The sequence below is a fragment of the Larimichthys crocea genome, chromosome VI, assembly GCF_000972845.2.
Source record: "Larimichthys crocea isolate SSNF chromosome VI, L_crocea_2.0, whole genome shotgun sequence".
In the NCBI taxonomy this organism is placed as follows: domain Eukaryota; kingdom Metazoa; phylum Chordata; class Actinopteri; family Sciaenidae; genus Larimichthys; species Larimichthys crocea.
In genome coordinates, this window is record NC_040016.1 from 21333815 (window position 1) to 21358273 (window position 24459).

The following is a 24459-nucleotide window of genomic DNA, read 5'->3' on the forward strand; positions in this document are numbered from 1 at the left end:
CACCCTCGGGTGAGTTTTCATTATAGCTACCTGAGATTCACACCATCAGCTCTGCAGTGTGTGTGTGTGTGTGTGTGTGTGTGTGTGTGTGAGTGAGTGAGCAAGTGCAAAAGGCTGTATATATGGTATACTTTAGTGTGTGTGTGAGAGCTGAAGTGTCCACAGTGTGTGTGGTCCCACCTACCTGCTTAAACAGTGTGTGTGTGTGTGTGTGTGTGTGTGTGTGTGTGTGTGTGAGTGAGCAAGTGCAAAAGGCTGTATATATGGTATACTTTAGTGTGTGTGTGAGAGCTGAAGTGTCCACAGTGTGTGTGTGTGGTCCCACCTACCTGCTTAAACAGTGTGTGTGTATGTGTGTGTGACCTGCCCTCCAGAGGAGATGATGAGCTCATTATGGAGAGACACGAAACACAGATTAAAAAACAGATGAGAAGAGGCCGAGGGATGGAGGGATGGAAGAGGAGGGGAGAAAGATATACAGAGAGATGAGGAGGGACGTTAAGAGACTGAGATGGTCAACTAAGACGAAGAGAGAGGAGAGGAAGGAGGAGAGAAGAAGGGAACAGAGGAAGGAATGAAGGAAAGCGCTATACTGTAGGGAGGGCGACACGGATTGATTGTGGTCGCTGTTGTGGAAAAAGACAAACTGTGTGTGTGTGTGTGTGTGTGTGTGTGTGTGTGTGTGTGTTTGTGCGTGCGAACTGACAGAATGAAAAAGTGTGTGTGAGAGAGAGATAATGAAGCATAGACCAAAAAATAGCACCACGCTGAGTTTTCTTTTTTTCTTTCTTAATGTTATTTTATTTATTTTTTCTCCCCCCACTTTTTCTTCTGAGAGTTTTGAAGGTTTGATGTGGGAGGTGGTGAGGGGGGGAGAGAGGAGAAGGGGTGGGTGCACAGTGTGAAAGAGAGAGAGAGAGAGGATGGGAGAAGTAAATGTGCTGCCTCTCCCTTTCTCCCTCTCTTCTCTTCTCCCTCAGTGTCTCACTTCTCTCGTCGCTCGGTTCATCGGATTTTTCTGTGAGCTGAGAGACGGAGGGAAAAACAAGAAGAGGAAAAAATTCCGGGTATGGCCGCCCCGCGTTTGTGGGACTAAACCTGAAGAACAATTAAGTGCTGCGTTGTAAAGGTAGAGGAAGAGGAGAGAAGAGGGGGGTAGGAGGAAGAGGAAGGGATCTGGGAAAAGCAAGAGAAGAAGATGAGAGATAAGTAGGTGTAGAGTGGCGAAAGTTGTCTGATTTCCCAGAATAGATTTTAAAAAAAAGCCAAATATAGAAAACAAGTGGAAGACGAAGAGCGAGAAAAGGAGGTGTAAAGAAAGGAAGGAAAAAAAAAACAGAACTCCGCCAAATCCCCACAGCTGATACGTGGACGTTGGTCATCCATCCATCATCCAGGATGGACAAAGTGGAGCGAGTGATGAAGATGGTGAAGAGGATGTCACCGAGGAAGAAGAGGAGAGAGGGAGGAGGAGGAAGAGGGGGAGGAGGAGCGGGAGAGCTGGAGAGCCCGGACACATTGTGCGACGAACTCTGTCGTTTTAGCCTCTGCATCAGCGGTGAGAGGTCGCACCGCCACGTGTTTGAGTGTGTGTGTGTGTGTGTGTGTGTGTGTGTGTGTGTGTGTGTGTGTGTGTGAAGTTGGGTCATGACTAATGCCAGCGGACAGGTGTGTGCGTTAATGTGTTTGTGTGTGTGTGTAAAATACAGAGAAATAAAGAGTGTGTGTGTGTGTTTGAGGAATGCACTGCCTGCACGCCTTATTGAGTCTGAATTTTCATCTTTGTTCTTTGCTTTGGTTGGATGGGGAGATACCGCAACATTGCTTAGCTGGCGTTGCAGAGAACAGTGTGTGTCTGTGCAGGGGCGGGGGTCTTACAGCGAGGGGATGTGATTTATGTGCAGATAAAAGTAAAAAAACACACTTCTGAGAGTCTGTTTGAAGTATTCAGTATATCTACTACCTGCACTGTATTTGAACCATCCGTGTGTTTTCTTCGCAGCTGACCTCATCTCTCAGTGTTGGTCAGTTTAAAACCGGCCGGAGTTTACAGAAGCAAAGCGGCAAGTGGCAACCAAGTCTTAGGGAGGAAGTCGGGGTAGATGGTCAGGGGTACAAAGGGTTCATCCCTGGAGATCGGCCTGGATTTGTACTACGCTGTCTGCTACAATGTGCAATGTTGATGCTGGTTCTCTCAAATATAACAGAGCAATTCCAGTTTTCTTCTTATATGAGTCGTTTTCAGAAGTTGCCAATGGTTTACCTACTTTGTTGTTCAAATATAAAGACTTGTTGGTCATTAGTTTGTCTTAGTTGGCTAGTTTATCGCAGATTTGACATTTCAGACTACTGGTCAGACACTTATATAGGATGTCCAGTGATCCAGCTGGTCTTAGTGACCAACACTTGAATACAACAACTCTGAATCAGCAGTAACTTTTTTGGTAAACCACTGACCTAATGGTGCCCAGATTATGTTTGCTATCACTGCTGGCATGTGTTTATAAATTATTTATTTAATTAATTATTTATATTTAAGATGTATATTTTTTCTGCGATGCTGTTTTGTTTGCCAGTATTTGCAGTATCGCTATTCGTCTGGCTTAATTTAGTTTAATGAGCTGTAAACTGGTTAGTGTTGATGCTACAGTTTGTTGGGTACCTCATGTTCTTCAAAGACTTTGGAAAGTGTTTCACAGACACAGAGGCTTATTTTTTTTAACCCGCTTTGATCGTACACAAACAGCACAGTGAAGAGGAACTGGATATACGGTGTAGTAAATATGTTTGTTTGAGAGAGGGTGACTGTGCCTATATCCATCTCCTGCTCACATACATCCTTTCATCAAACAAACTTTAGAATCACTCAGCAGAAACTGAAGCCGCCAGACTTCAAACGGCATCAAACAACCATCAGAGGACCGAATGTTAGACTGCAGGCGGGGGAAAGGTCACTTTGTAAAAAAAGAGGGAACACAAGCATATCGAGGCAAAATATCCTGATAGAAATCTTCTGTTCCAGCACAATGCACGACACTGTTCTTCTCGTGACACATGCCATTTGCTGGAGGCTTTCATCTTGTGCATCTCACAGCAGCACATCATAAATGTTTGGATACGGGCGACGTCCTTTTTGCTTAATGGAATGCTATTCAGTTTCCAAGCATATACACTGGATTATTGTACTTGAAGTATGCACTGTGCACCGTGTACCTGTAATAGCTAGGAAAATACAAGTATCAGATCAGAGCTCGGTATTGGCAGATGTTCAATATTTAATTTCAGAACCCATCAGCTGTTATCGGACCACAATTTAGCTTCTGCAGGCAGTGGTTGATGTTCCTGAGCTTCTGCCGTAGGCAGCATATATTTGAAATTTGGATATCCTGGCAGAGACTTCTTCTGTAGATAACTTTTCAAAAAAAAAAGCTGAAACATCGTCAGATGATAGCCAATGAGTTCAAAGATTGCTTTTCAACTAATGCATTCCACCTTGGACTGTTGCAACTACTCAAATGTGACTTGTCGATACTACGTCTACCGTTGCCAAGAAGCCAATTTCTAGCAAATGCACAAGCTGTTCTTCTTTGTCTATGACTTTTGTTGGTTGGGTTGGTTAGGTTTGGCATGACGAGTAAGATTAATTTAAAAAAATAGGGTAAGAATATCAGGGAAAACCAACCAGAGGCAGGCCACGGCCTTTGAACATTGTAGGAAAATGATGACTGTGAATTGGAGCCACACTAGTAATAGTTAGAAAAGCACAAAGTGCATGTGCTGCAAAGAAGTGGAAAACAAGGACTACTGCACCTCTCATCAAAAATGTTACGGGTCATTAAGTCGGCCATGAAAGCTATATTGTGCTCATACATGAGTGAGGTGTTTTATTGCTCCATTTTCTTTTTAGATAAGAAACTTTGGAGTTCTGTTGCATTATAACTGAAAACAACACATCTGGACTGTAAGTATTTCTCTTCGCCTTGTACAGACAGATTCAAGTATGGTTTCTTGGTCTGAGACTGGTTTTGGATTATATATTAATTTTCCAGTTCCTGAATCAGAATACTGTTGGTATGAAAGTACCATCATTAAATTGTGGTTGTCAACTAATGGACACAAACTGCAGTAATCTGAGAGGAGAAAAGCATGACACACTTAGTCTAATGTCTTTGAACAATGTGTCTGTGTGGATGAGTTTTACATGGGGAATTACTTGCTAGAGTGAAAAACAAGAAAATGATGGAATGCCGAAAAATAAGAACCTTGCTTTAAGATTATGATGTACCATTACACATGTCTCAAATCGTGATCGTTTCTTGCCAAAATGGCTCCGTGCTACAAGTAAATAGCAATAAACCTACCGACCGCCATCCTGTGCTAAATCTGAAAAAGCATAGTGGATGTGCCCTGCAGCAAAAAATTCAAATTTACCTCAGGTGAATAGCTTGAAATTGAAAGCCTGGGTAATGCAAAAGGTAGAAAGCAAAGTGCACATGCAATCAGAGGAAAACAGTCACAATAGTCAGTTCAGTCCACATGCCGACATATGCACAGAAAGCAGAGTGCTGAAGTACAGAAACACGATGTTAAGTCACCGAAAACATCTCTCACTTCCTTTACTGACGCTGCATTTTAAATGTGATGGAAAAAAATCATTGATTTTGGTAATGAAGCAAAGGAAGAACAGGGCTCTGAAATGAAATGTAAATCTCATGTATTTAATTAGAAAATAATAGTCCAAAGGTGGTGCAACACAACACAAGTGTGTTTTGTACTATCCAATTAACTTGCCATCAATTTTTCTTTGGGGTCAGGTCATGCCATCAGATTCACTAAGTACCCTGAATCTTCACGTCTGTAATGCAGAGAGATGGCACTGGATTCCTCCCTGCTGTTCAGATACCTCAGCTTTGCAGCCAGTGGACTTAAGACACCATCACTCGCCACCAAGCAAGTCTGCCAGAGTAGTTTTCCCATGTGCCATAAATATTGCCTGTTGTTGGGGTAGTTTTTGTCAACATAACATGGTCATAATCATGAAATGAACTGTAATTTCAAAACTACAACACACAACGATTATGATAGAAGCTCAGTTAAGTGTTTGTGAGTGAGTGTTTGAGCTGTCCTCCAAAGCTTTTTGATACCGTCGAACCCTTTCAGACTTTGTTTGTGCATTTGCGTTCTGCGACAGAAAAATACCCCAAAGCTCCTCTGCATTATTTCCATGGGAGCCAATTATCGTCTCAAATCTGCATCTTATACTTCTCTAGCCTCACACACTGAAATGATCAGCTCCACAGTGAAACTCCAGCCCCGCGCGCATAATGCAAACTAGATATGTGATCGAGGTTGGAAATTACCATCAGCCGACAGCTGAATGCTGCTCCGACAGTCCAACTTTCACCTTTACTGGAGTGTGGATAAACAAACCCCCCACAGTGCATTTCAGAGTTCAGGCATGTTCAGGGTGCTGCAGAAAGGCATTACCAGGCACTTTGTGACCTTTTCACTTAACCTCTAAGATATCCTGCAGCATATCAAGAAGAACACAGAACAAAACAGAAAAGCTTCCATTTAGTTCAGTCTGACTGTAGAAGAATACACCGTCCCCTTTGGGACAACACAGACATTTTTCTGGTCAAGTGATTTTGATCTTGAACATAGACAGTTCTCACTTCAGTGGTTTCCTACACAGAGCATTTGGATTAGCCTGAGGTTGTTGCATGAGGTTGAGGTGCAAACAGTATGCAGTTCACTGTTTGCCTTTACTATTTATGGCTTGATCCCACTGGGCAGAGCTGTGGCACGTTTCAGCCACACCACAGCCACCGGAGCTAATCACGAACGTTCCAGACAATGTTTTTGATGACTCTCCTCTCTAGTCCGTAGAGAATATTGTATTTTTGATGGACGGAAGTCAGACACAGAGACCTGATACAAAATCCAGCCAATTTTCAAAATCATAAGATCATAAAAACAGACCTAACTCATGGCCTACTTACTTATAATAGAAGCAGATAGACCAAGGAGGAATCACCATATCTGAGCGAGTTAATGAAGGCAGGCAAAATGCTTCTGGAAGACTCCTGGTTGGATATGAAGCCGTGTGGAGTACGGGCCAAAACATTGTTGTGGTTGCATGGTCACAGAAGCCTGGGGTCCAGGGGTTAACCTTCAAAAAGTATGAGACTAAATCAAATCAAAGTAACATTTTATTCTGCTGGAAAGCTGAAGATGATCGTGGCTAAAGTACTGTAACGCTGGTCTGCTTCCACCAATCATCACACTATAACTTTCTCCAAACGTTTTTTTACATCATTCTTCCCATTTCTGCCCCGTCCATACGGTCTGTTTGTGGTTGGAGAAAGGTGTCTCACTTTCGCACAGATTTAAATGCAAAAACTCTAAAATATATCTCGAAAAAACAGCAAGAGCCAACCTTACAGTGACAATGGGAAATTATTTTTAACCACAAGACAAACGCCTATGAACATTTGGCAGTGGCTGCTGTGTTTTCCTGCTTTAATGGCCACACTGCCATTTCAGAGTCCATTTCTATTCCAACTGTCTTATAAATTGTTGAAAAATAATGATTCTGGCAGGTGAGTTTAGGAGTGAATTTGCTGTCGCTGCCACTGTGGAGTTAGGTCCCTGGCTTGTTTACAGCAGCTGACGTGGGTGAAAGACCCATTGACTGGGAAAATGAGTGGTAGCACATCAAACGTACTGCTGATGGAGGGAGGGAAAAAAAAATCAAATCAGCTGCTCACAAAGGCTGAAGAGGTTGAACGACATCCACAGCTAGGTAAATGGATACATCAGCATCAAAAGAGCAACAGAGATGGGAGATAATTGAATATGTTAAAGATCACAGCAAAGAGAAGGAACCCAACAAGGCGAGGTAATGAAATGTGACATTAGAAACCTGTGGGTAAATAACATCGTGCTGATAGCCACCATAGCACACTGCCTTCAACAAATACAAACATCATGATCTATTTGTCTGCAGTCTTACTTAGTCCGCTACGATCAGTAGCTTAGTAGCTTTAGTGCTGTGAAGTTTCTAAACTTGTCCTTTCTCTAACACTGTTTTCACATTTACCTTTAGGCATGTGCCAATTATTTATAATTGGATTGTGTGGCCTCAGTTGCTGCAGCTCAGTAAACAAAAATACACTTGATTTTCTTTCTGAAAAGCATATTAAACTTGTATTAGTTAAATACGATGTCCTGGGGCTCCTGAAGCATGACGGCTATTTTAATCAATACAGTTGTCTACACAGGTTTCATTACAGTTGACATTGTAATCGTTGCTTAAACGGAGACACTACAGGGGGAAAAACTCATTGTCTTCTTGCTCAGTCACTCTCAATTTCTTAGCTTCCTCTGCCAATGTCACTTTCTGCCTTTTTGCCTTTGACATTACGTCCATAGAGGCTGCTAAGCCCGGTTACTCTGCCAGCTCCTGTTCTAGCATGACACCAACATCACAACCCGTTAGCCTTGGCCTGCAACCTCTGCCTGAAAATGTCCTCGTCCCGGTGGTCCAAACACTAACACTCTTCTAGTGCTCTGCGCTCACAGTCTGGGCAGTCCAGCTAACAAACTGAGCTAACGGCAGCTACACAGCAGCAGAAACAAATGGAAAATTCCTGTAATTATACACAAAGCAGTGCAGGAGGGAAAGAAAACAGAGAAAGGTGATGGAAACAGAGGGAAGTGGGAGGCAGGTCAGCGTGATCGTGTCTCTCAGCTCTCAGCGTTGAACGTTGGTAAAGTACTTTTTGAACCCAACACTGGTACATCCTCCTCTACTGAGTGTGTGTTCGGCAGGAGAGATGCTGTGAGGTGGCCTACAATTGTATACCTGATCTACGAGAAGAAGAAGAGATACTTTATTAATCCCTCAATGGGGAAATTCACACATACAAAGGCTCATAGACATGCAATGTGGAGAGAAGTTGGGGGGTTTGGTGCCTTGCTCAAAGGGCACCCCAGCAGTGCTACCAGTCCACCTTCCATATTTTGGTCCATGCAGGACTTGAACCAGTCACCCTCCGGTTTCCAAGCCAAGTCTCTATGGACTGAGCTACTGCAGGATGCGCACTTTTACTTATAGTCTGATGTTCGCACATCACAGGTGAACAAAGGCATTAAAGTGCAGATCACAGGACTACAAACCATTGAGGCAGATGCCAGTTTGACTTGGCTGCTTAAGTACGGATCTAACATTAATCCCAGTCTCAGAAAACCAGCATCTAAATCTACTACTGATCGAAGGTTAGTCAGTTATTTTCCATTGCTGGTTGGAAGGTTAGATAAAAGATTTTCCTTTCAAATAAAATCAGCACAGTGACAGTGATTTTGCTCTTTGCTCTTTTTACTGCAGTTCATACATGCACATAAAACATGATACACACACACATAGACTGGCATAGGCTAAAAGGGAAAGAGAAAGTGAAGTGTAGTGTTTCAAAAACAGGCAGGAGAAATGTTTTCTCAATCACATATCGGTGCTTTATTAATTCAGTATTGTTCAGTAGAACAAAATTAATATATTGAAGCATTAATGTGCTCCAATCAGCAAATGGTCAGAGTGCATTTCGTCGGACATTACTGAAGATATTGAAGAAATGAAGTGAAAGACCCTTTGCATCAACTTTCTGTGATTTTCAGAGTTTCCTGATGGACAGTAAAGCAAACTGCTGCAATGTGTAGCTGCCTTTAGCTCAGTTTGTTAGCCGGGCTGGCCAGACCGTGAGTGGTAGTGTTTGCACCACCGGCGACTGGATGACTGGGAAGAGGAGGTTTTCTGGCCTGTTTTCAGGGTGTGGTGCCTGGACTTTTGTCTGGTTGGTATAATGTGACCGGGCTTGGCGTCTTCTATGGACATTATGGCAGAGGCGAAGAGGATGTTGATGGAAGGGAAAAGGAGAAAAAGTGTGAAAGATAGATGGCGAGCTGTTAATAATATTAGCTGCTATGCCTTGTGTTGTCGTGGACTCACTAGTTTTTATCATAAGTAAAATAATCATAACAAAAGGCACAACTGTCCATATTTGCAACACCGGTATTGAACTTTGAAACTCATTCTGTAACCGGACACTTTTTTTACCGTGGTCGGGACGCTGCATCTTTAGTTTTTATACATATTTTAGTTTGTTTATTTTCAAGGGCTATTATTATTTGCAGCTGCAGTGACCCAGTTTTGCCTCGGGGATCAACAAAGCTCATCATATCTTCTTACTTATCTCACATCTGAAATTGGACTGACCACGTTATCTTTTCAGTCAGAAAATAGCACAGTGTGAGATGACAGCGGTTATGTAGATACAAACAACCTGATATATTCTGTGTTTATGTTTAAATATCATCCTTTTGTTCATCGTCCAATATTTTCTGGATTTGTTTGACATGACGTTTTACTCGAGCCTTAAATTTATAACTTTGCTCCTCGTGAGCACACTGACACCATTTAAACTAAATGAGAATGTGATAATTTCTCAGGCAAAGACAATGAGGAGATGAAGCTCATTTGTTGCAACGTCTGGCAACATTTTGTGAGCACAGAAATCTCTGTTGAATTATGGATGCAAAAGAAAATAGCAGGGTCATCACTTTCCATCCAGTGTTTTGCGATTGGAGTTCATTCTTTAGTGTCTCCTGATCTTCTGGCATAGTGTGTGCTTCTTTCCAGAACATCCACACCGGGTTTCTACGGTTCAAACACAGTGACAGGAGCGATGCATCACGTCTAGTGGATATGATGAGAAAATGCCTCAGCGGCTTTAAAATAGGAAAATCCGTCTGGTATTCAACCCTGAATATCAGATGTTATGGCCACTGTGTTTGTCTGTGTGCGCTCGTGAGACACATTTAGCAGCTAAATTTAGGTGTGAAATCCTCCTTTTCTTTTCGCTCTCTCATCTCTCCACCCCCAGTCCTCTTTCGATCTCGCTCCTTTGGTCTTCTCTTTCTCTCCCTCCTGTCGCTCTGCTACTACCTTTACTGTCTCTGTCGCCCTCATATATTTTGCCCCCAATCTCTCTCTGGGTGATACTACAGTCGTGCGTGGGTGGATGTTTCATTTCTTCTCTCTTCTTCCAGCTCTAGAACCTTCTAACCTGCTGTCATTCATCCTGCCACTGCAGCTGCTGCTGTTGCTACTTTTCTTTGTTGCTTGAAGAAAACACAGAATGAATTATACTATAACAAGAAATATGTCCTTCTGTTTAATATAAAATAATTAATTTATTTTTTCATCTTTGAAACAGATGGAGAAAAATAATCGTGTTTACTTCCAGGAGTTTTAAAAGCTGATTAAAATGTGTTTATAGCCAAAAGAAAGACATGACAGTTATATAACCTGCTAACACAGATACTTTGTGCATGGAAAAATTAAAACTAATATAAGTAAAATAAGTATGAAAGCAACAAACACACGATCCTGAGAAAACAACAACAAAAAAAACTTGTTTCACAGATGAAAAAAGAAAAGTAAGGAACAAAAAATAGGAGCTAACCTGCTCTTAAATCATAAATACAGGAGAGAAAACAACATTATTACTTCGAAAGTAACAAAACATTAACACCTTTATATATTAATTAATATATAATTATATATAATATAATTTTCCTTTCTAGTTTATTCCATTTTATTTTCATTTATACCTTGCAGTTCTTATTTATATCGTGGTCACTTATTTTTGTAATGCTATTTATATTATGGTCACTTCTTTGCAAGATCACTTACACTATGGTCACTTTACACTCTTTATATATCATGCCACACTTATCCTCAGTACTTGTCTGTTTTTAAAGGTTGATTACTTTTTCGTAGTTTATATATTTCTGTCTGTTTTATTTCTGGCTGTTTATTGGGTATCTTTTTTGTTTTTGTTTTGGCCTCCTCTACTTTTGTTTCTATATCTTGCTGTTGTCACAAGTGAATTTCCCCGTGGTGGGATGAATAAAGTATATCTAATCTAATCTAATCTATACCACAAATACTGTTGTTGGGTCATTATCTGCAGGTACTTTACTATTTTCTGGGCATCTTATTTAAATCTTATTTAAGAAGTTGAATGATTGATTGTTGATCATTAGTTCATGTTTTCAAAAAACAAACAAAACAAAAAAAAAATTATGTCTCAGTCGTTCTAAACACAGCATTCTAAAGATGTGTTAGCAATTACAGGCCTCATTTACTTCCATCCATATTTTGGCAGCAATTTGGGACAAACAAGATGTCCTTGTTGGGAGTGGTTAGTGCTTTGTGCCATCCAGGTTCAGTTCTCTATACAATTACCTGTGTGAATAATTACCGTTATCTGTGAGGTGCAGTAAGGCGGGAACTGTGTGACATTGTAATCAGCAGAGCATGGTAATGGTTGGGTAAACAAGATACGTGACCTTAATATTGAAGACCCCTGTTTGCATTGCAGTAAGAGTAAGACCTCAACAAAGACGTATTTGTGATCAGATAATACGTACGTAGTGTTTTTGTAGTGTAAACTACATGTTTTGTCACGTATGATGGATGACCCGATGCCTCCAAACTGTCTGACACTGGCCCAGAGAGGTTTCTGCTCATATAAATCAAGTTGTCTCCATATAGAAGTCCAAATCTCATAAGCAGGGTTTCACCATTTGAGAACTCTGTCTTGTCTGTCTTGTTTCTCCCTGGTACAGTTGTCTACCATAACTCATCTAAGCAAGACATACTGTACCTCAAATCTCTCTCGCCCCACTGATTCACATATTGATCTCACAAAAAATTCCTTTTCTGTGTGTTTTGCAACTGCATCTTATTTTGTGACTGTAGAAAGTGAAAATCATCCCAGTTTTGCACTTTTGATTTAATTCAGAACTCGTACTGTAATAAACTGTAACTATGTTGTGTTGGCTGAGGTCCATTCTAGCTTCCTGACCTGTCTAGAGATTATTACAGCGGTTTGCTTCAGCTTGTTTCATTTGTTATCGAGCTCGACATGATCCAATATTATAACCACCCAAGTTCTTGACCCCGCACTAAGCCTCAGTGCCATGAGAATTAGCTCCCCAAAAAGTTGAGTATTATTTATTGTCCCTCTGCAAAGCTTCATCTGATAACGCTTGATTTCTCTGCTTTTGATTAAGGGAGGTCATTCCAAACAAAACAGAACTGGAGTTATTAGCATTTGGGGAATGGTGTCTCCGTCATGGTCCTCAGGAGTGAGCCCAAAATATAAATCAACTACAGTAAAACAACTCCAAACAACAAGGTTTTAGTACGAGTGCAGAGACAAATGCTGACATCTATACAACCAGCCTCCGTGCAGGCAACTCCTGAAGGGACACTTTGAGGACACCTTGGCGTGAAATACTTCCTCAGTATTGGGGATGAGGAATGATTTCACTCTGAACACCAGAGGAGGCAAATTGCAGCAGAGAGCATCCATCATGAGTCTATCCGTCAGAGAGTCCATCAAACTTAGACTGATGTGTTTGTGTCACAAATTCCTAATCTCACAGGGAAGCAGGTTGCCAACACTCTTAAAAAACTACTTTTGATTCTGTGTGACTTTTGTTTAAAAGTCTCTATTGTTGGAATTTAGCATAGTCAGTGGAAACCTGCGACACAGATTGCTGGGAGAAACCTTTAAACTAGGTGTTTGTAGCCAAATGCAAAGTTCTTATGGCTTAAGCCCAGGTCATGATCTTTCCTGAACCCTAACCATGTAGTTTTGTTACATAAATGTGACCAAACTGATCATTTTATGGTAATGTTCCATATGTGCTGAAAGGGCTGGACAAAGGATTGTTTGTGTGTGATGACCTGGGATGAGAACGTGTTGTTTAAGTTCACACATACTGTATATCATACAACAACTCCAAGCAGAACATTGGTTTTGGATCACTGTCAATGCCATCACTGCCAAGTTTTAAAATAGCTTTGAATTAATTATTGTATTTCAAAGATAATTACTGTATAAGGGGAAAAGGACAATGACAAAAATAGGAATTCAATTAATGGAAAATGAAAGCATATAATATTAAAATAACTCTGACGCTAATTTAATGAGATAACTATCCTATCAAATAATTAAGAAAATAATCAGAATGTATTTATTTGATGCTTTTTTTAAGCTTCAAGTCTCAGCGTGATGTTATATAATCAATATCAGCGGTGGCTGTAACTCTGCTCCATGTTTGCATCCTCCTTTGATTGAACACTTACGTTAAACTGTTAGCTGCCTGACAGACTGACCACTTACTTGACAGGGCTGATACACGCTGTGGAGGGTTGAACAGTGATTGCGGGCAACTCGCAGGGAGCGAGAGAACAGCTATCTACTTATAACGAGTCAAGCCAACTCAGCAGGCTCTGACAAGAAAATTGGCAATTTGCTTCCACTCAGAAACGTCTGGGTCAAGAGGTCGATTGGCTGGCAGGCACGCATGATAGAATAGAGATAAGCAAGCCGTGCACCGCTACCCAGTGACTCCTGCAGGCATGCGAATTAACAACCGGACCACATTTGATCAATACCTGGAAGCGTCATATCGCTGAAAACATTTGGGGAGTTGGTCTGATGCCTGTAATTCACTCTGCTGCCTTACTAACACCATTTGGGTGTTTTTAAAAACACCTTTCCACGAGAGAACACATTATTTGTTGTGCACAATTTGGGAGATTGGAGATCCGCCATCTGCTTTCCTTAATAGAGTCTGACCTCTCTCAGTTGATGTGTCGGTAAAATTGGCAATTTGCTTCTCATCTGAAACATCTGACTGGAAAAGGTCAATTCATTTCACCTCCTGTGCAGGAGCTGATGGAGTTGAGCCATGCATTGCTGCCTATAGTGACAGAGAGGGGAGGTGCTGCTGTAGATAAGAGTTGGAATAAATAGAGACATCTTGATGGTTGCCCCGTTGCAAAATCTGGCTCTGCAACAACACTTTTTTTGATTGTCAGTGCTTTCCAGAATAATTCAGATAAGGACTCATCACAGTTGCTTAAAAGCTATGGTTTGGGTGTGACAGGCAGTCAGACCAACAGTGACAGTTGTCTCGTGTTTTTCTTTCATAACATATTTTTATAAAACAGTCCATCTGGACAGTGCATCGTTCACCTCATACCAAGCTGGCTCTCCTCTAGGGTTTGCAATCCTTGTTGCCAGTGTGACTTCGTCTACCTGGGGATCTGGGGATCGGATGGGAGAGCTCCTCCTGTCCACAAAGTGTCCTTGAGCAAAAGACTGAATTCCAAATGATTCTACATGAGTAGGCCAGCAAGTGTGGTGTATAAGTGTATAAGTGGTATGTGCGCATGGAGGCAATGTAAAGCTTTTTGTACTGAAGCTGAAAATTGCTTTATAAATGCAGTCCTTTTGGCAGCTGTTCAGGATCCTCTCCTTTTGCTCAGTTGTTCAATGTGCTCTTCTCTGAATGTCCAGGCTATAAAAATATGAATATTGTCATAAATCATTTGTTTTCCAAAGGCTGTTAAATATTTTCAAAAATCTTGCAGACTAAACTGTGAATGTTTGGTAACTTCAAGCTATTAATTTAGGTTACCATGGTTAAAACAGACCAAAAACTTTCTATGCTTTAAAACATCCATCCATCTTCTGTATCCACTTATCCTTATCAGGGTTGCGCGGGGGCTAGAGCCTATCCCAGCTGGCACTGAGCATCGTCAGTTCATCACAAAGCTGACAGATAGCAACCATTAATGCCCACATTCACACCTACGGGCAATTTAGAGTCAACAATTAACCAATTAACCTTTATGTCTTTGGACTGTGGGTGTAAGCCAGAGTAATTGTAGAGAACCCGCACAGATGCGGGGACTCCACACAGAAAGAGAACCGAACCGAACCTTCTTGCTGTGAGGCGACGTTGTTCTGTGTGTGCCCTCAGCGCCCTCAAATCCTGATCAAATCAGTTTAATCAACTTTTAGAAATCTCCTGCTAGAATTACGTTAGCGTGCACTAGGGCTGGTAACATTCCCCAGAAATTGAATTCGAATATTAGTCTTAAAAAATGGTCCGAATATCGAATATATTCGAATATTCTTAATTAATTAATTAATTATTTTCCCCCCGCGGAGAATAGGACTTGTAACAGTATTGTAACAGTACCCCGTTATATCCAACAGAGGGCGTTGCACTGCCAAATGTCAAGAAAAACGACCAGTGGTAGTCAAACGCTGATTTATTTTCGGTCTTCAAACTAAATCCAAGCGTCATGTTCAACATGTTACATTTAGTGTAACTTCAGTGCAATTTATGCAAAACTGTACTGCTCATCGGGATCACTGGTGTGTAGCCTGCTCTTCATTGAGGTGGGGAGCGGGATGGGGTGCTTCCTTGTTGTGTCACGTGACTGCAGATAGCTAGCCTACAGGTCAGTAAGGGACGCACCATGGGACACAACGGAGGAGAATCAATGCGCGCGCTGCCCTGAGCAAATAGTAAATATTCGAATATTCATTTTTACGTTCGAATATACATATTTTTATCATATTCGAATAATATTCGAAATTCGAATATTAGTTTACCAGTCCTAGCGTGCACCTTTTCACCTTGAGTTCTACCCTCACCCTGTCTCAATTTGTCTGGATCTCTCCTCTCCCCATCAATCATCTCGGCAAGCTGTCCATCCTCAGTTTGAACTACCTGGCAGCTTGACAAATCAGACAATTGGAAGATTTAGACACGAGTATACAGTGAACTGTAACAATAATCGATGCCCATGTCCAACACTGTCCATGTAGTCCAGTGCACATACATGCACTCAGGACGCAGACACAGACACATGAAACATAGAGTGTACAAAGACAGAGATCAGCAGGGCAGCAGAGGAGACACGAAGTGCTGGATTTGGAAACGTCTTGATCTACAGGGGGGGAAAAACAGTGTCAAAGAGTGTTCTGCCACTGGTGGCAAGAGTAAATTAAACTAGAAAATTCCCGCAGAAAATTTGAGAGTGCCGAGTGGGCTGTTGCCGGGGGTCTGTATTCAAAAAACACACCTCAAACAGTCATTTTTAACATGTTTATTTACACACATGAGCAGCTAGCACAAACGTGCTAGCCACTAATTCTAGCATTAGCCGCTAATGTTAGCAATTATCATGTATTTACTACAATGAGCAAAGTCTTATTTTGAAGGGAGTCTTATTTTGAAAATAGCCCCTCCCCCCTCTCCTCCTTCAGGCAGGCTTGAGGTTGCCAAGCAACCAGGACCAACTGCCGGCCCTAATCAGCAGAGCAGTTACTGCACCTGTTAGAATGTCAGTTGGAAATGCTGACAGAGAGAGAGAGAAAATGCTGAGACCACCCCTCGAACAGGAAGGATTTCTGGCCAAACCGTATTTCCAATCATTGAACCGAAATCACTGGGAGCATCCTGAGCCCTTCCTGAACGTCTACATAGTTATTTTGTGTTGATAAAGTGAAGAAATGTGACCTTTAGAGCGATTCAAAGAAGCGTTACTTCTGCTTTCCTCCACAAATGTTCCCGCCTTTTTAACATGGCAGTCATGGCAGTTCCTGTTCGAGGGGTGGTCTCAGCATTTTCTCTCTCTCTCTGTCAGCATTTCCAACTGACAATCTAACAGGTGCAGTATTTTCAAAATAAGACACCCTTCAAAATAAGACTTTGCTCATTGCAGTAAAGACATGATAATTGCTAACATTTACAGCATTAAATAAACATGTTTAAAATGACTATTTGAGGTGTGCTTTTTGAATACAGACCCCCGGCAACAGTCCACTCGTCACTCTCAAAATTTCTGCAGGAATTTTCTAGTATAATAAAAATCCTCTCCCTCTTCTTCTCTTTGTCTCTTTTTGCTTGATGCTATTTGGAGTATAAGAAATACCATGTGTTCTCTTAGAGCCTCTGCATCTGCCTGTGCTGTCAGTGTTAAGGCAAGTTCTTGCTTCTTGCATCACTCTCGACTTTCTCATATGGATCGAAGCCCATATTTTATTATTCCATTTATACTGTTTTTATTTAGGTCGGATTTTTTATAAAAGTTACACTGACACTGTGTTTTTTTTTTTGTTTAGTTTTTTTGTTTGGGAATGGTTTGGAACTTTGCAACTTTTGTGAATGTTGGTGAGCAGATGACAAGGCAAGGATATTTATGTATATCCTCTGAGAATTGTATGTGTTGTTAAAAATATAATAAATCCAATGCAGTCTGCATTCACAGACCTGTGACTAGCAGTTATTGTATAGCTTGTATAGTGGAAATTGCAATAACGGAACTGATCTCCCACACAAAAGGGACAGATTCACATTTCCCCAGTAGGTAAGCTGATTTTTCAAGCGTAGGAAAGTTGAAAAGTTGTTATTTTTTTGAGCTGTGTGTAAATTTTTTATGAGCTCAAAAAAAAAATCAATGCATGAAGCTCCTGAAAGTTGCAGAATGAAATGACTTCTATGAGGACGTGCAGAGCTCAGTCATGTCTCAGTTTTTTCTGTTCGTAAAAGAGAAAGTTCTTGTTAACACCGGTGACTTTGCATCATTATTTTAGTATCTAAGTTATCAGGTTATTAGCAGCCACTAATATATTTTAACTGTTCAGTTCATTGAACTGTTTTGTTTTGGACGCAAGCTTGTGAAATCTTAGTTTTTGACTTTGAATGAATGTGCTGGGTAAGATGTGATGTCACTGTCACTGCTTGTAAGTGATTCACCACACTGTGAAGGATACCCAAAAGTTTTAGATACGCTGTATGTGTTCAATGCCTGTAAACAGTGCCAGACAGTGATCAAAGTGAGGCAATATAAATAAGTATTGCAGCATAAATTTAAAATGAGCCGTCTGACTTTATACTGTAAGTTCCAGATTTCAAGAGCCGCATTAATAAAACATAAAAAGGTGAGTAAAATGACTGCAGGAGGTTTATTCAAACACATGCCTTCATGTGTCACTGTCACTGTGTGCCTCAGCATTCTTTCCATGTGTCACTCAGTCTTTGTTTCGCAGCCACACAACAAAATGCCAACAGTCTCAGTATAGAGGTGAGGATATTTATTCCTACCAACCTATTATAGCTGTTATTATGATATTCAAAATCTAATTTTCCTTTGTCCTAGTTCTCAGATTTCTTAGTCCATGGTGTCTGTAGAAGTGCATCCAGTCACTATTGCAGCAGTTTGACTGATTTATGGTCAATATAAAATTAAAACAAGCTTCTTTAAAAGGTGCTTTGTCTTTCTTTATGATTAATATCTATTTTGTTCTTTCTTTGTCTGATATGGCAATTCCTATTACAGTTTACATCACAGACAACTTCTTTTCACCTCCCAGTCCAGCGATGACACTTTCCCTGCTTCTGACTTGCAAGCGATGGCAGTGATCTGCCAAAATCACCAATCATTACGTGCTTTTGGTAAAGTAAAAACATTTATACTATGGTCCCATTTTTCTTAACCCATTCCTCAAGCATCTTCAACCTCTGATTCAGGCCAGGTCACATCCCGGTGAAGATCATTTTCCTGCCCATTTACTGTACAGTTCTTCATTGCTTCCAGGGTTGGACATGAATTTCAACATAGTTCTTCATTGCTTCCAGGGTTGGACATGAATTTCAACATTTTGACTGTTAAGGCGAATATTGGAGGCAATAAAACAGGATACAAAGTGCAATATGAAATAGGCAGTCTCCTGACATGAATCTGTCATGGTTTTAAAGTCATCTTTAAGATTTCCACTTAACAGAGAATTCAGTTTTGCCAAATAAAATATGTCCAAGTCTCGAGGCACCAACTTGAAGAGTTCTTTCAGGGAAAAGAAATGTGAATCATTGATTAACTTTAAAATGTGAATCCAGGATCTAAAAGTGTTTCATCACTTCGCCGCCCAAATGAATTGAATTACTGACAGCTCCTAAAAAGAAGCACTGTTTAGTTAAATGTACTACTATTCATTATTTTGTTGGAACAGAAGTCATTTTCTTTTCATTTCTATTTTTCAAGGAGCGTGGGAGGTGAAAATTTAAAAAAACTTCTCTCTCTTCATCTTCCCTTTTCCATCATGATTTGAATGGCAAGCGGTTGGTACAAATAGCACGGATTCATTCTCCATACAAATTATGAAACTGAAGAGGAAGATTATGCTGAAGTTGGAGTTGGATGGCTCACCATGTGCGCTGTCAAATTTAGGGAAATTGCCCTCCAGCGGTTCCTCTCATGTGGAAGCCTGCTGTTACAGGCTGCGCGTCCACTGGGAGTCTCTCTTTGATTTCTTTATCTGGTGGTTTTTTAGTGGAAAGGACACACTGTTACACTGAGCGCTGAAGAAGAAGTTGACTTTTATTGCAGCTTTTGGTGAAAAAGTCAAATTCTTGAAATATGGTTTTAAAAACAACAAACTTTCATCAATGGTCTTGGTCACACATTCATCACAACCCCTTTCTTCAGACTTTTCGCAGTAGTACAATACCAGCTCTCTGTTTGTCCATTGGTTAATTGTTTTCTGTTGTTTTCAACTCAGCTTCTATGTTTCTTCTCAGAAAAAGAGAATCAGTGGCTGTCAGAGGCTTTCAGAACAAATAAACCAGACTAACCCCAAGCAACCCTGACAAGGATAAGTGGTTACAGAAAATGTATGGATGGAAAATTAACCATGCTTAAAAGAAAACTGGTTTACTACAACCTGCTGCTGCTGTTTTATTTTAGGAGCTATTTCAGTTCTAATAATTTACAAAAGTAATGCCGGATTCTGGGAACCAACAATATTGCCAACAAACAAAAGTTCAACAGGGTAAAAAAAAATGTGAGCAGAAGATGTAACAAGGTTGTGAACAAGCCAGCTGTTGAACCAGGTTATCCAAACTTAAATAAAACTTAAATAATACCATACTGCAAAGTAGTAAGAGCAAGGTCAAAGTTTAACCAGTGAACTGTGGTGGACATGTACAGCAGACTGAGTGAGACTTTGTCCTCACTTCCAAATAACTCTGACCAACCTGGGGTTTTGTTTACGACCGTTGTCACTGGCTGTCGCTCTTGTTCTTTCCCAGTTAAGCCTATTTTTAGTAAATGTGCTTCTGAGATTTCAGCTATTACTGTTGGGTGTCAAAAGTACACACATTCTTTACTCAAGTACAAGTTTAGATACTTGTGTTTAAAAAGACTCTAGTAAAAGTTGAAGTATTGACTCAACTTTTTTACTCAAGTTAAAGTGAAAAGCACAGGTTCTAAAACATACTTAAAGTATAAAAGTATAAAGTACCGGTAACCTTGTGAATAGACCTACAGTCTGTCCAAGCAAAGAAAAATGAACTGAAATCAATACAAAAAGCTACATTGGCCAATCTTTCCTAAACACATTCAAAAAATGAAACTGTACAAGAATGAGGGATTGTGAACTCAATGTGCATGGTGTTCAAAAACTTTATTGGTATGCAAATGGATATTAGTCACACAAATATTATCCGTCAAAGCAGACTTCAAAGCCTAGACAGTAACATTAAATGCATACCCTTGACTAACATCTATTTAACAGCAAGACATCATGTGTAGGTCTTTGACTGCATCTATGTGAGAACTATCACATCACTGTTTCTGTGGTATGGCCAAGGATGGGGGATGCGTTGCTGGTCTTCTTCACTCGTGGCCAAGGATGGGGGATGCGTTGCTGGTCTTCTTCACTCGACTCTACCACATCACCCGAGGAATCTCCTCCACCAACGCTCTCGCTAGCTTTCGCACACATTTCGCTGACCTGGTGCCACCATCACAAACAATTTTAGTTCCTTCCAATGAGTTGCCCGCCTGATTTTAGGCTATTTATGTTCATCGTCTTGTGCACGTGAAGACAAATGCACCAATAGGGTTGTCTTATCAGTGTGTGTTTACATACGTTTCTAAGCATAATCCAATCAATCACGTTGTCTGCATGGCGCCTTTTACTGATACTGATGGTGAAATTTTACTGTTTATTAATAAGCATCATTTAAACGCAAGAGTAACGACCCTGATTTGAAAATGTAGGGAGTAGAAAGTATGGATACTTATGCTAAAATGTAAGAAGTAAACGTCAAAAGTTGGCACAAAAATAAATAGTGAAGTAAAGTATAGATACCCTAAAATTCTACTTAAGTACAGTATTTGTACTTCGTTACTTCCCATCTCTGATCATAACTGATAGAAAGGAAAAGTCGAGGAATAAAAGTTGAAGTGCAACAGAACTTGCAAGTCCAGATGTGGGTGATACATCCAAAATGGGTCAAATACCATCACCTCCATCCACAATCTATCCACTGAAATTCACTGAAACTGAGCGCTGTTTGGGTGGAGATCATAGACTACCAGCACCACCACATTATTATGTGTTTATAAGTTATATGAGATCCTGCATATCGTGTCTTATGCTTTATTTATCTCTGTGCTTCTATTGCAAACCCTCTCTGCATGCCAAGTTTCACTTAAGAGATAATATGTTTTTTAAATTGCCGTGCGGTGGGGGCGGCTGAAGTCCCTCAGCTCTGTTTATGCAGCTGCACTCGGAGGAAAACAGTGTCAGACGCAGCGGGAAAGTTAAAATATGAATTATAGTGTTATTGCACATTACCCGCTGTGGGGACGACAAAAGAGCTGCTGCCTTCTTAACTGTGGCATTACAGGTCCAGGGAGTGTTGGTGGTCTTTTTGTTGCATTGTAGGAATGAAGCAGCAGTGGGTGCTGTTGCTTCCAGTTGCATCAGATGTTTAATTAAACGGCAAGGAAATGTGAAGAAGGATGGAGGGGGGGTGGAAAGGAGAAGGAAGGAGGATAATGGGAATTGGAAGGAAGACAAACAATAAGGAGGGGAAGGTCTGAGAGGAACAAATAGAAGAAGAAGAAGAGAGGAAAGTAGATAAGAAAGTGGAAGGGAAGAAGTTAAACAAGAGAGACGAGAGATAAAAAAAAGACAGGAGGAAGGAACTGATTGAAAAAGGGAGAAAAATCAAATAACATCCGTCTGCCTGGATCTGTTTGTATTCATATTTCCATATCCGCTTAGTAATACTTGCTTGCCTGCACATCTGTGTTAGTCATATCGTCTGAATGTTTGTGCAACAGTGTAACTCACACAGTGTTTGTCCTCCTCTGTTTGTTGTGGTTTATTCTGTCTGCATGATTTAATTCTGCTGCTTTGTTTTACCGACTGTTTGACTTGGAATCTAAAGCCCAACCATGTGTAGATACTAGATAAGCATTATGGCAAATTGCTGTGTTTTGTCTTTTTTATATATTGTCATTGAGAGTTGAGAGCACTTTGCTACAAGTGTCAAAACTGTTGCCAACTGCACATTACTAGTTGATTTGAGTGAGCAAGCCGCAGACAGAGAAGAGGATCTGGTTACCAAAATGTTCCCTGTGGGGCTTTGCCACGTCCAATCCGTTTTAACAAACACTGAATTGAAAAAGAAAGCATTGAGTATTGAATATGAGGTCAGGTTGATCTGGTCCCAGCTCTAGTAGTTGAGGATTAATGCACCCTAACCCTTATAACGGATCTTGAATGTCACATTTTTCCTGATCTATAGGTTTGGGTCTTGGATGTTTACCTGACCTCTTGTGGCCTTGTGATTTATGACATTTGTCTGGCAGACTTTACATGGCAGAGCCATAAAACCTTGTGGAGACAAGGTCAGGAAAACCATTGTTTCCTTATGACTGTCCTATAATCACGACATTTTTCCAATCTATAACCAAACCTTAATCATAGTGGTGACAGATCAGATCATGAATGGACATGCGACTGTTTCTTATAAAGGTGACAACAAAAGCATTTTGTCATTGAGAGAGAATAAAGAACTGAAGAATGCCATATGCCATATCCTCACACACACCCACAAGCTCTCCTCAGACTTCCTCTTTGCTCTCACCCTTTTCTGTCCATTATGCCTCCATCACCCCCTGCCTCCTCCTCTCCCATGTGAATGCTGCGACTTCACCTCTTAATGGTTCACTTAGACCTCTTTAACTCTGCTTTTACTGTTACAGCTACTCCCAGCGGGACCACAGGACGAGTCGAATACTTGAAATGAAAATCGTTTGCACTTTTTCAACAAACCTCGTTCTCTGAACCAAATGCTAAGTGCACGAAATCCATTCATCGAATTTATCGTGAAACTCTCGACGCGTTCTCACTCGGTAAAAAGAATGTGAACACAACTACCAGAGATGTCACCATTTCCACACAACAACTCTATTGTTGAACACCAACAGAATCTGGATACATGAGTGACTCATAAGTGTTTGTCTCAAAAAACATATACCAGGAAAGATCCCCCACAGGTAATGGACTTGGTTTGTAGTGACACAAGTGTGGAGGTTTGTCAAGACTAGATCCAGAGCATCAGAAGGTTTTTGTTGTTGTTGTTGTTGTTGTTGCCTAGCAAAGAAAGAACGTTGCTGTGATGTAGACAAAGCTCTCTGTCCTGACAGAAGGAATCAGGGGCTGGAGGAATCCCTTGTCTTTGATATATGCCGTGCCGTGTTGTTCAGTTTAATTAAATTTTTCTCTTCATCTACATGCCCTGCACACTCTGTTTTGTATTTTTTTTGATGTAGTGTATAATGACTGCTCAGTAGTCACTTCATACGCCGGCTGGCTGTGTGCATGATATGAAAGCACTGTTTAGTTTTGAACACAGATAAAATGGTTTTGAGGTGATTGTTCGATTTTGCCAGAAGGAGTCAGAGGTTTTTGTGAATAAAGTTTGGAGTTTGTTTTTGTGTTCACAGATTTGAGAAAAAAGAACATTTCACTGTAACTGGCCAAGTTGTAAATCTGTTTATTCTCGTAGGCACTGTTGTCCTGGACGGTCATTCAGATTTTCATGCCATATTAGAGTCTGTATCATTTATACTTTACTGCAATATAAACCTCCTGCTTTAGCTTTAGAAATAAGTTTGGAGGAATGTTTCCGTAGGGAGAGCCCAGGCTAATCACCAACCTAAATTAAGACTTCGTGTTGTCTACCTCTAATGAGTTATGTAAGACTGAGTGGATTCTTCTGATGCAGGAACATCAGACGAGGAGAGGAGACCATTTCATGAGGACTCATTCCAGTTTGCTAATCAGAAGATCGGCAGTTCAATCCCTGGTTCAATCCCCTCCAGTCTGCATGTCGAAGTGTCCTTGGGCGAGATACTGAACCCCAAATTGCTCCTGAAGGCTGCGCCATCAGTGCATGAATGTGTGTGAATGGGTGAATGAGATACGTATTGTAAAAGCGCTTTGAGTGGTCGGAAGACTAGAAAGGCGCTATATGAGTACAGTCCATTTGCTGATCACTGTGCCTGCCTTTGAATATGGCCCATAGTTCTCTGTTGTTGTATATTGTATTCGGCACTTTTGAGTAGACGACGAGCTCTGTGACCTCATTAGTGTTGTGGAGAAGTTGCTGAAGTCAAAGGTCAATGGTGAGGTCAGGAGTTCAGAAAGTGTTCAGGAGCCTCTG

At 40.8% G+C, this 24459-nt stretch overlaps 1 protein-coding gene across 3 annotated transcripts in view; it reads left to right on the forward strand.

The window, feature by feature from the left end:
* The first annotated feature begins 952 nt into the window (after positions 1-952).
* Positions 953-24459, forward strand: part of grip2b (glutamate receptor interacting protein 2b) — a 155960-nt gene continuing 132453 nt past the window's right edge. For all 3 annotated transcript variants that reach the window (XM_027279556.1, XM_027279557.1, XM_027279561.1), the window contains exon 1: positions 953-1558. In XM_027279556.1, coding sequence (XP_027135357.1) covers positions 1399-1558 — 160 coding nt within the window. In that variant the 5' untranslated portion in view covers positions 953-1398. The remainder of the gene's footprint in view (positions 1559-24459) is intronic.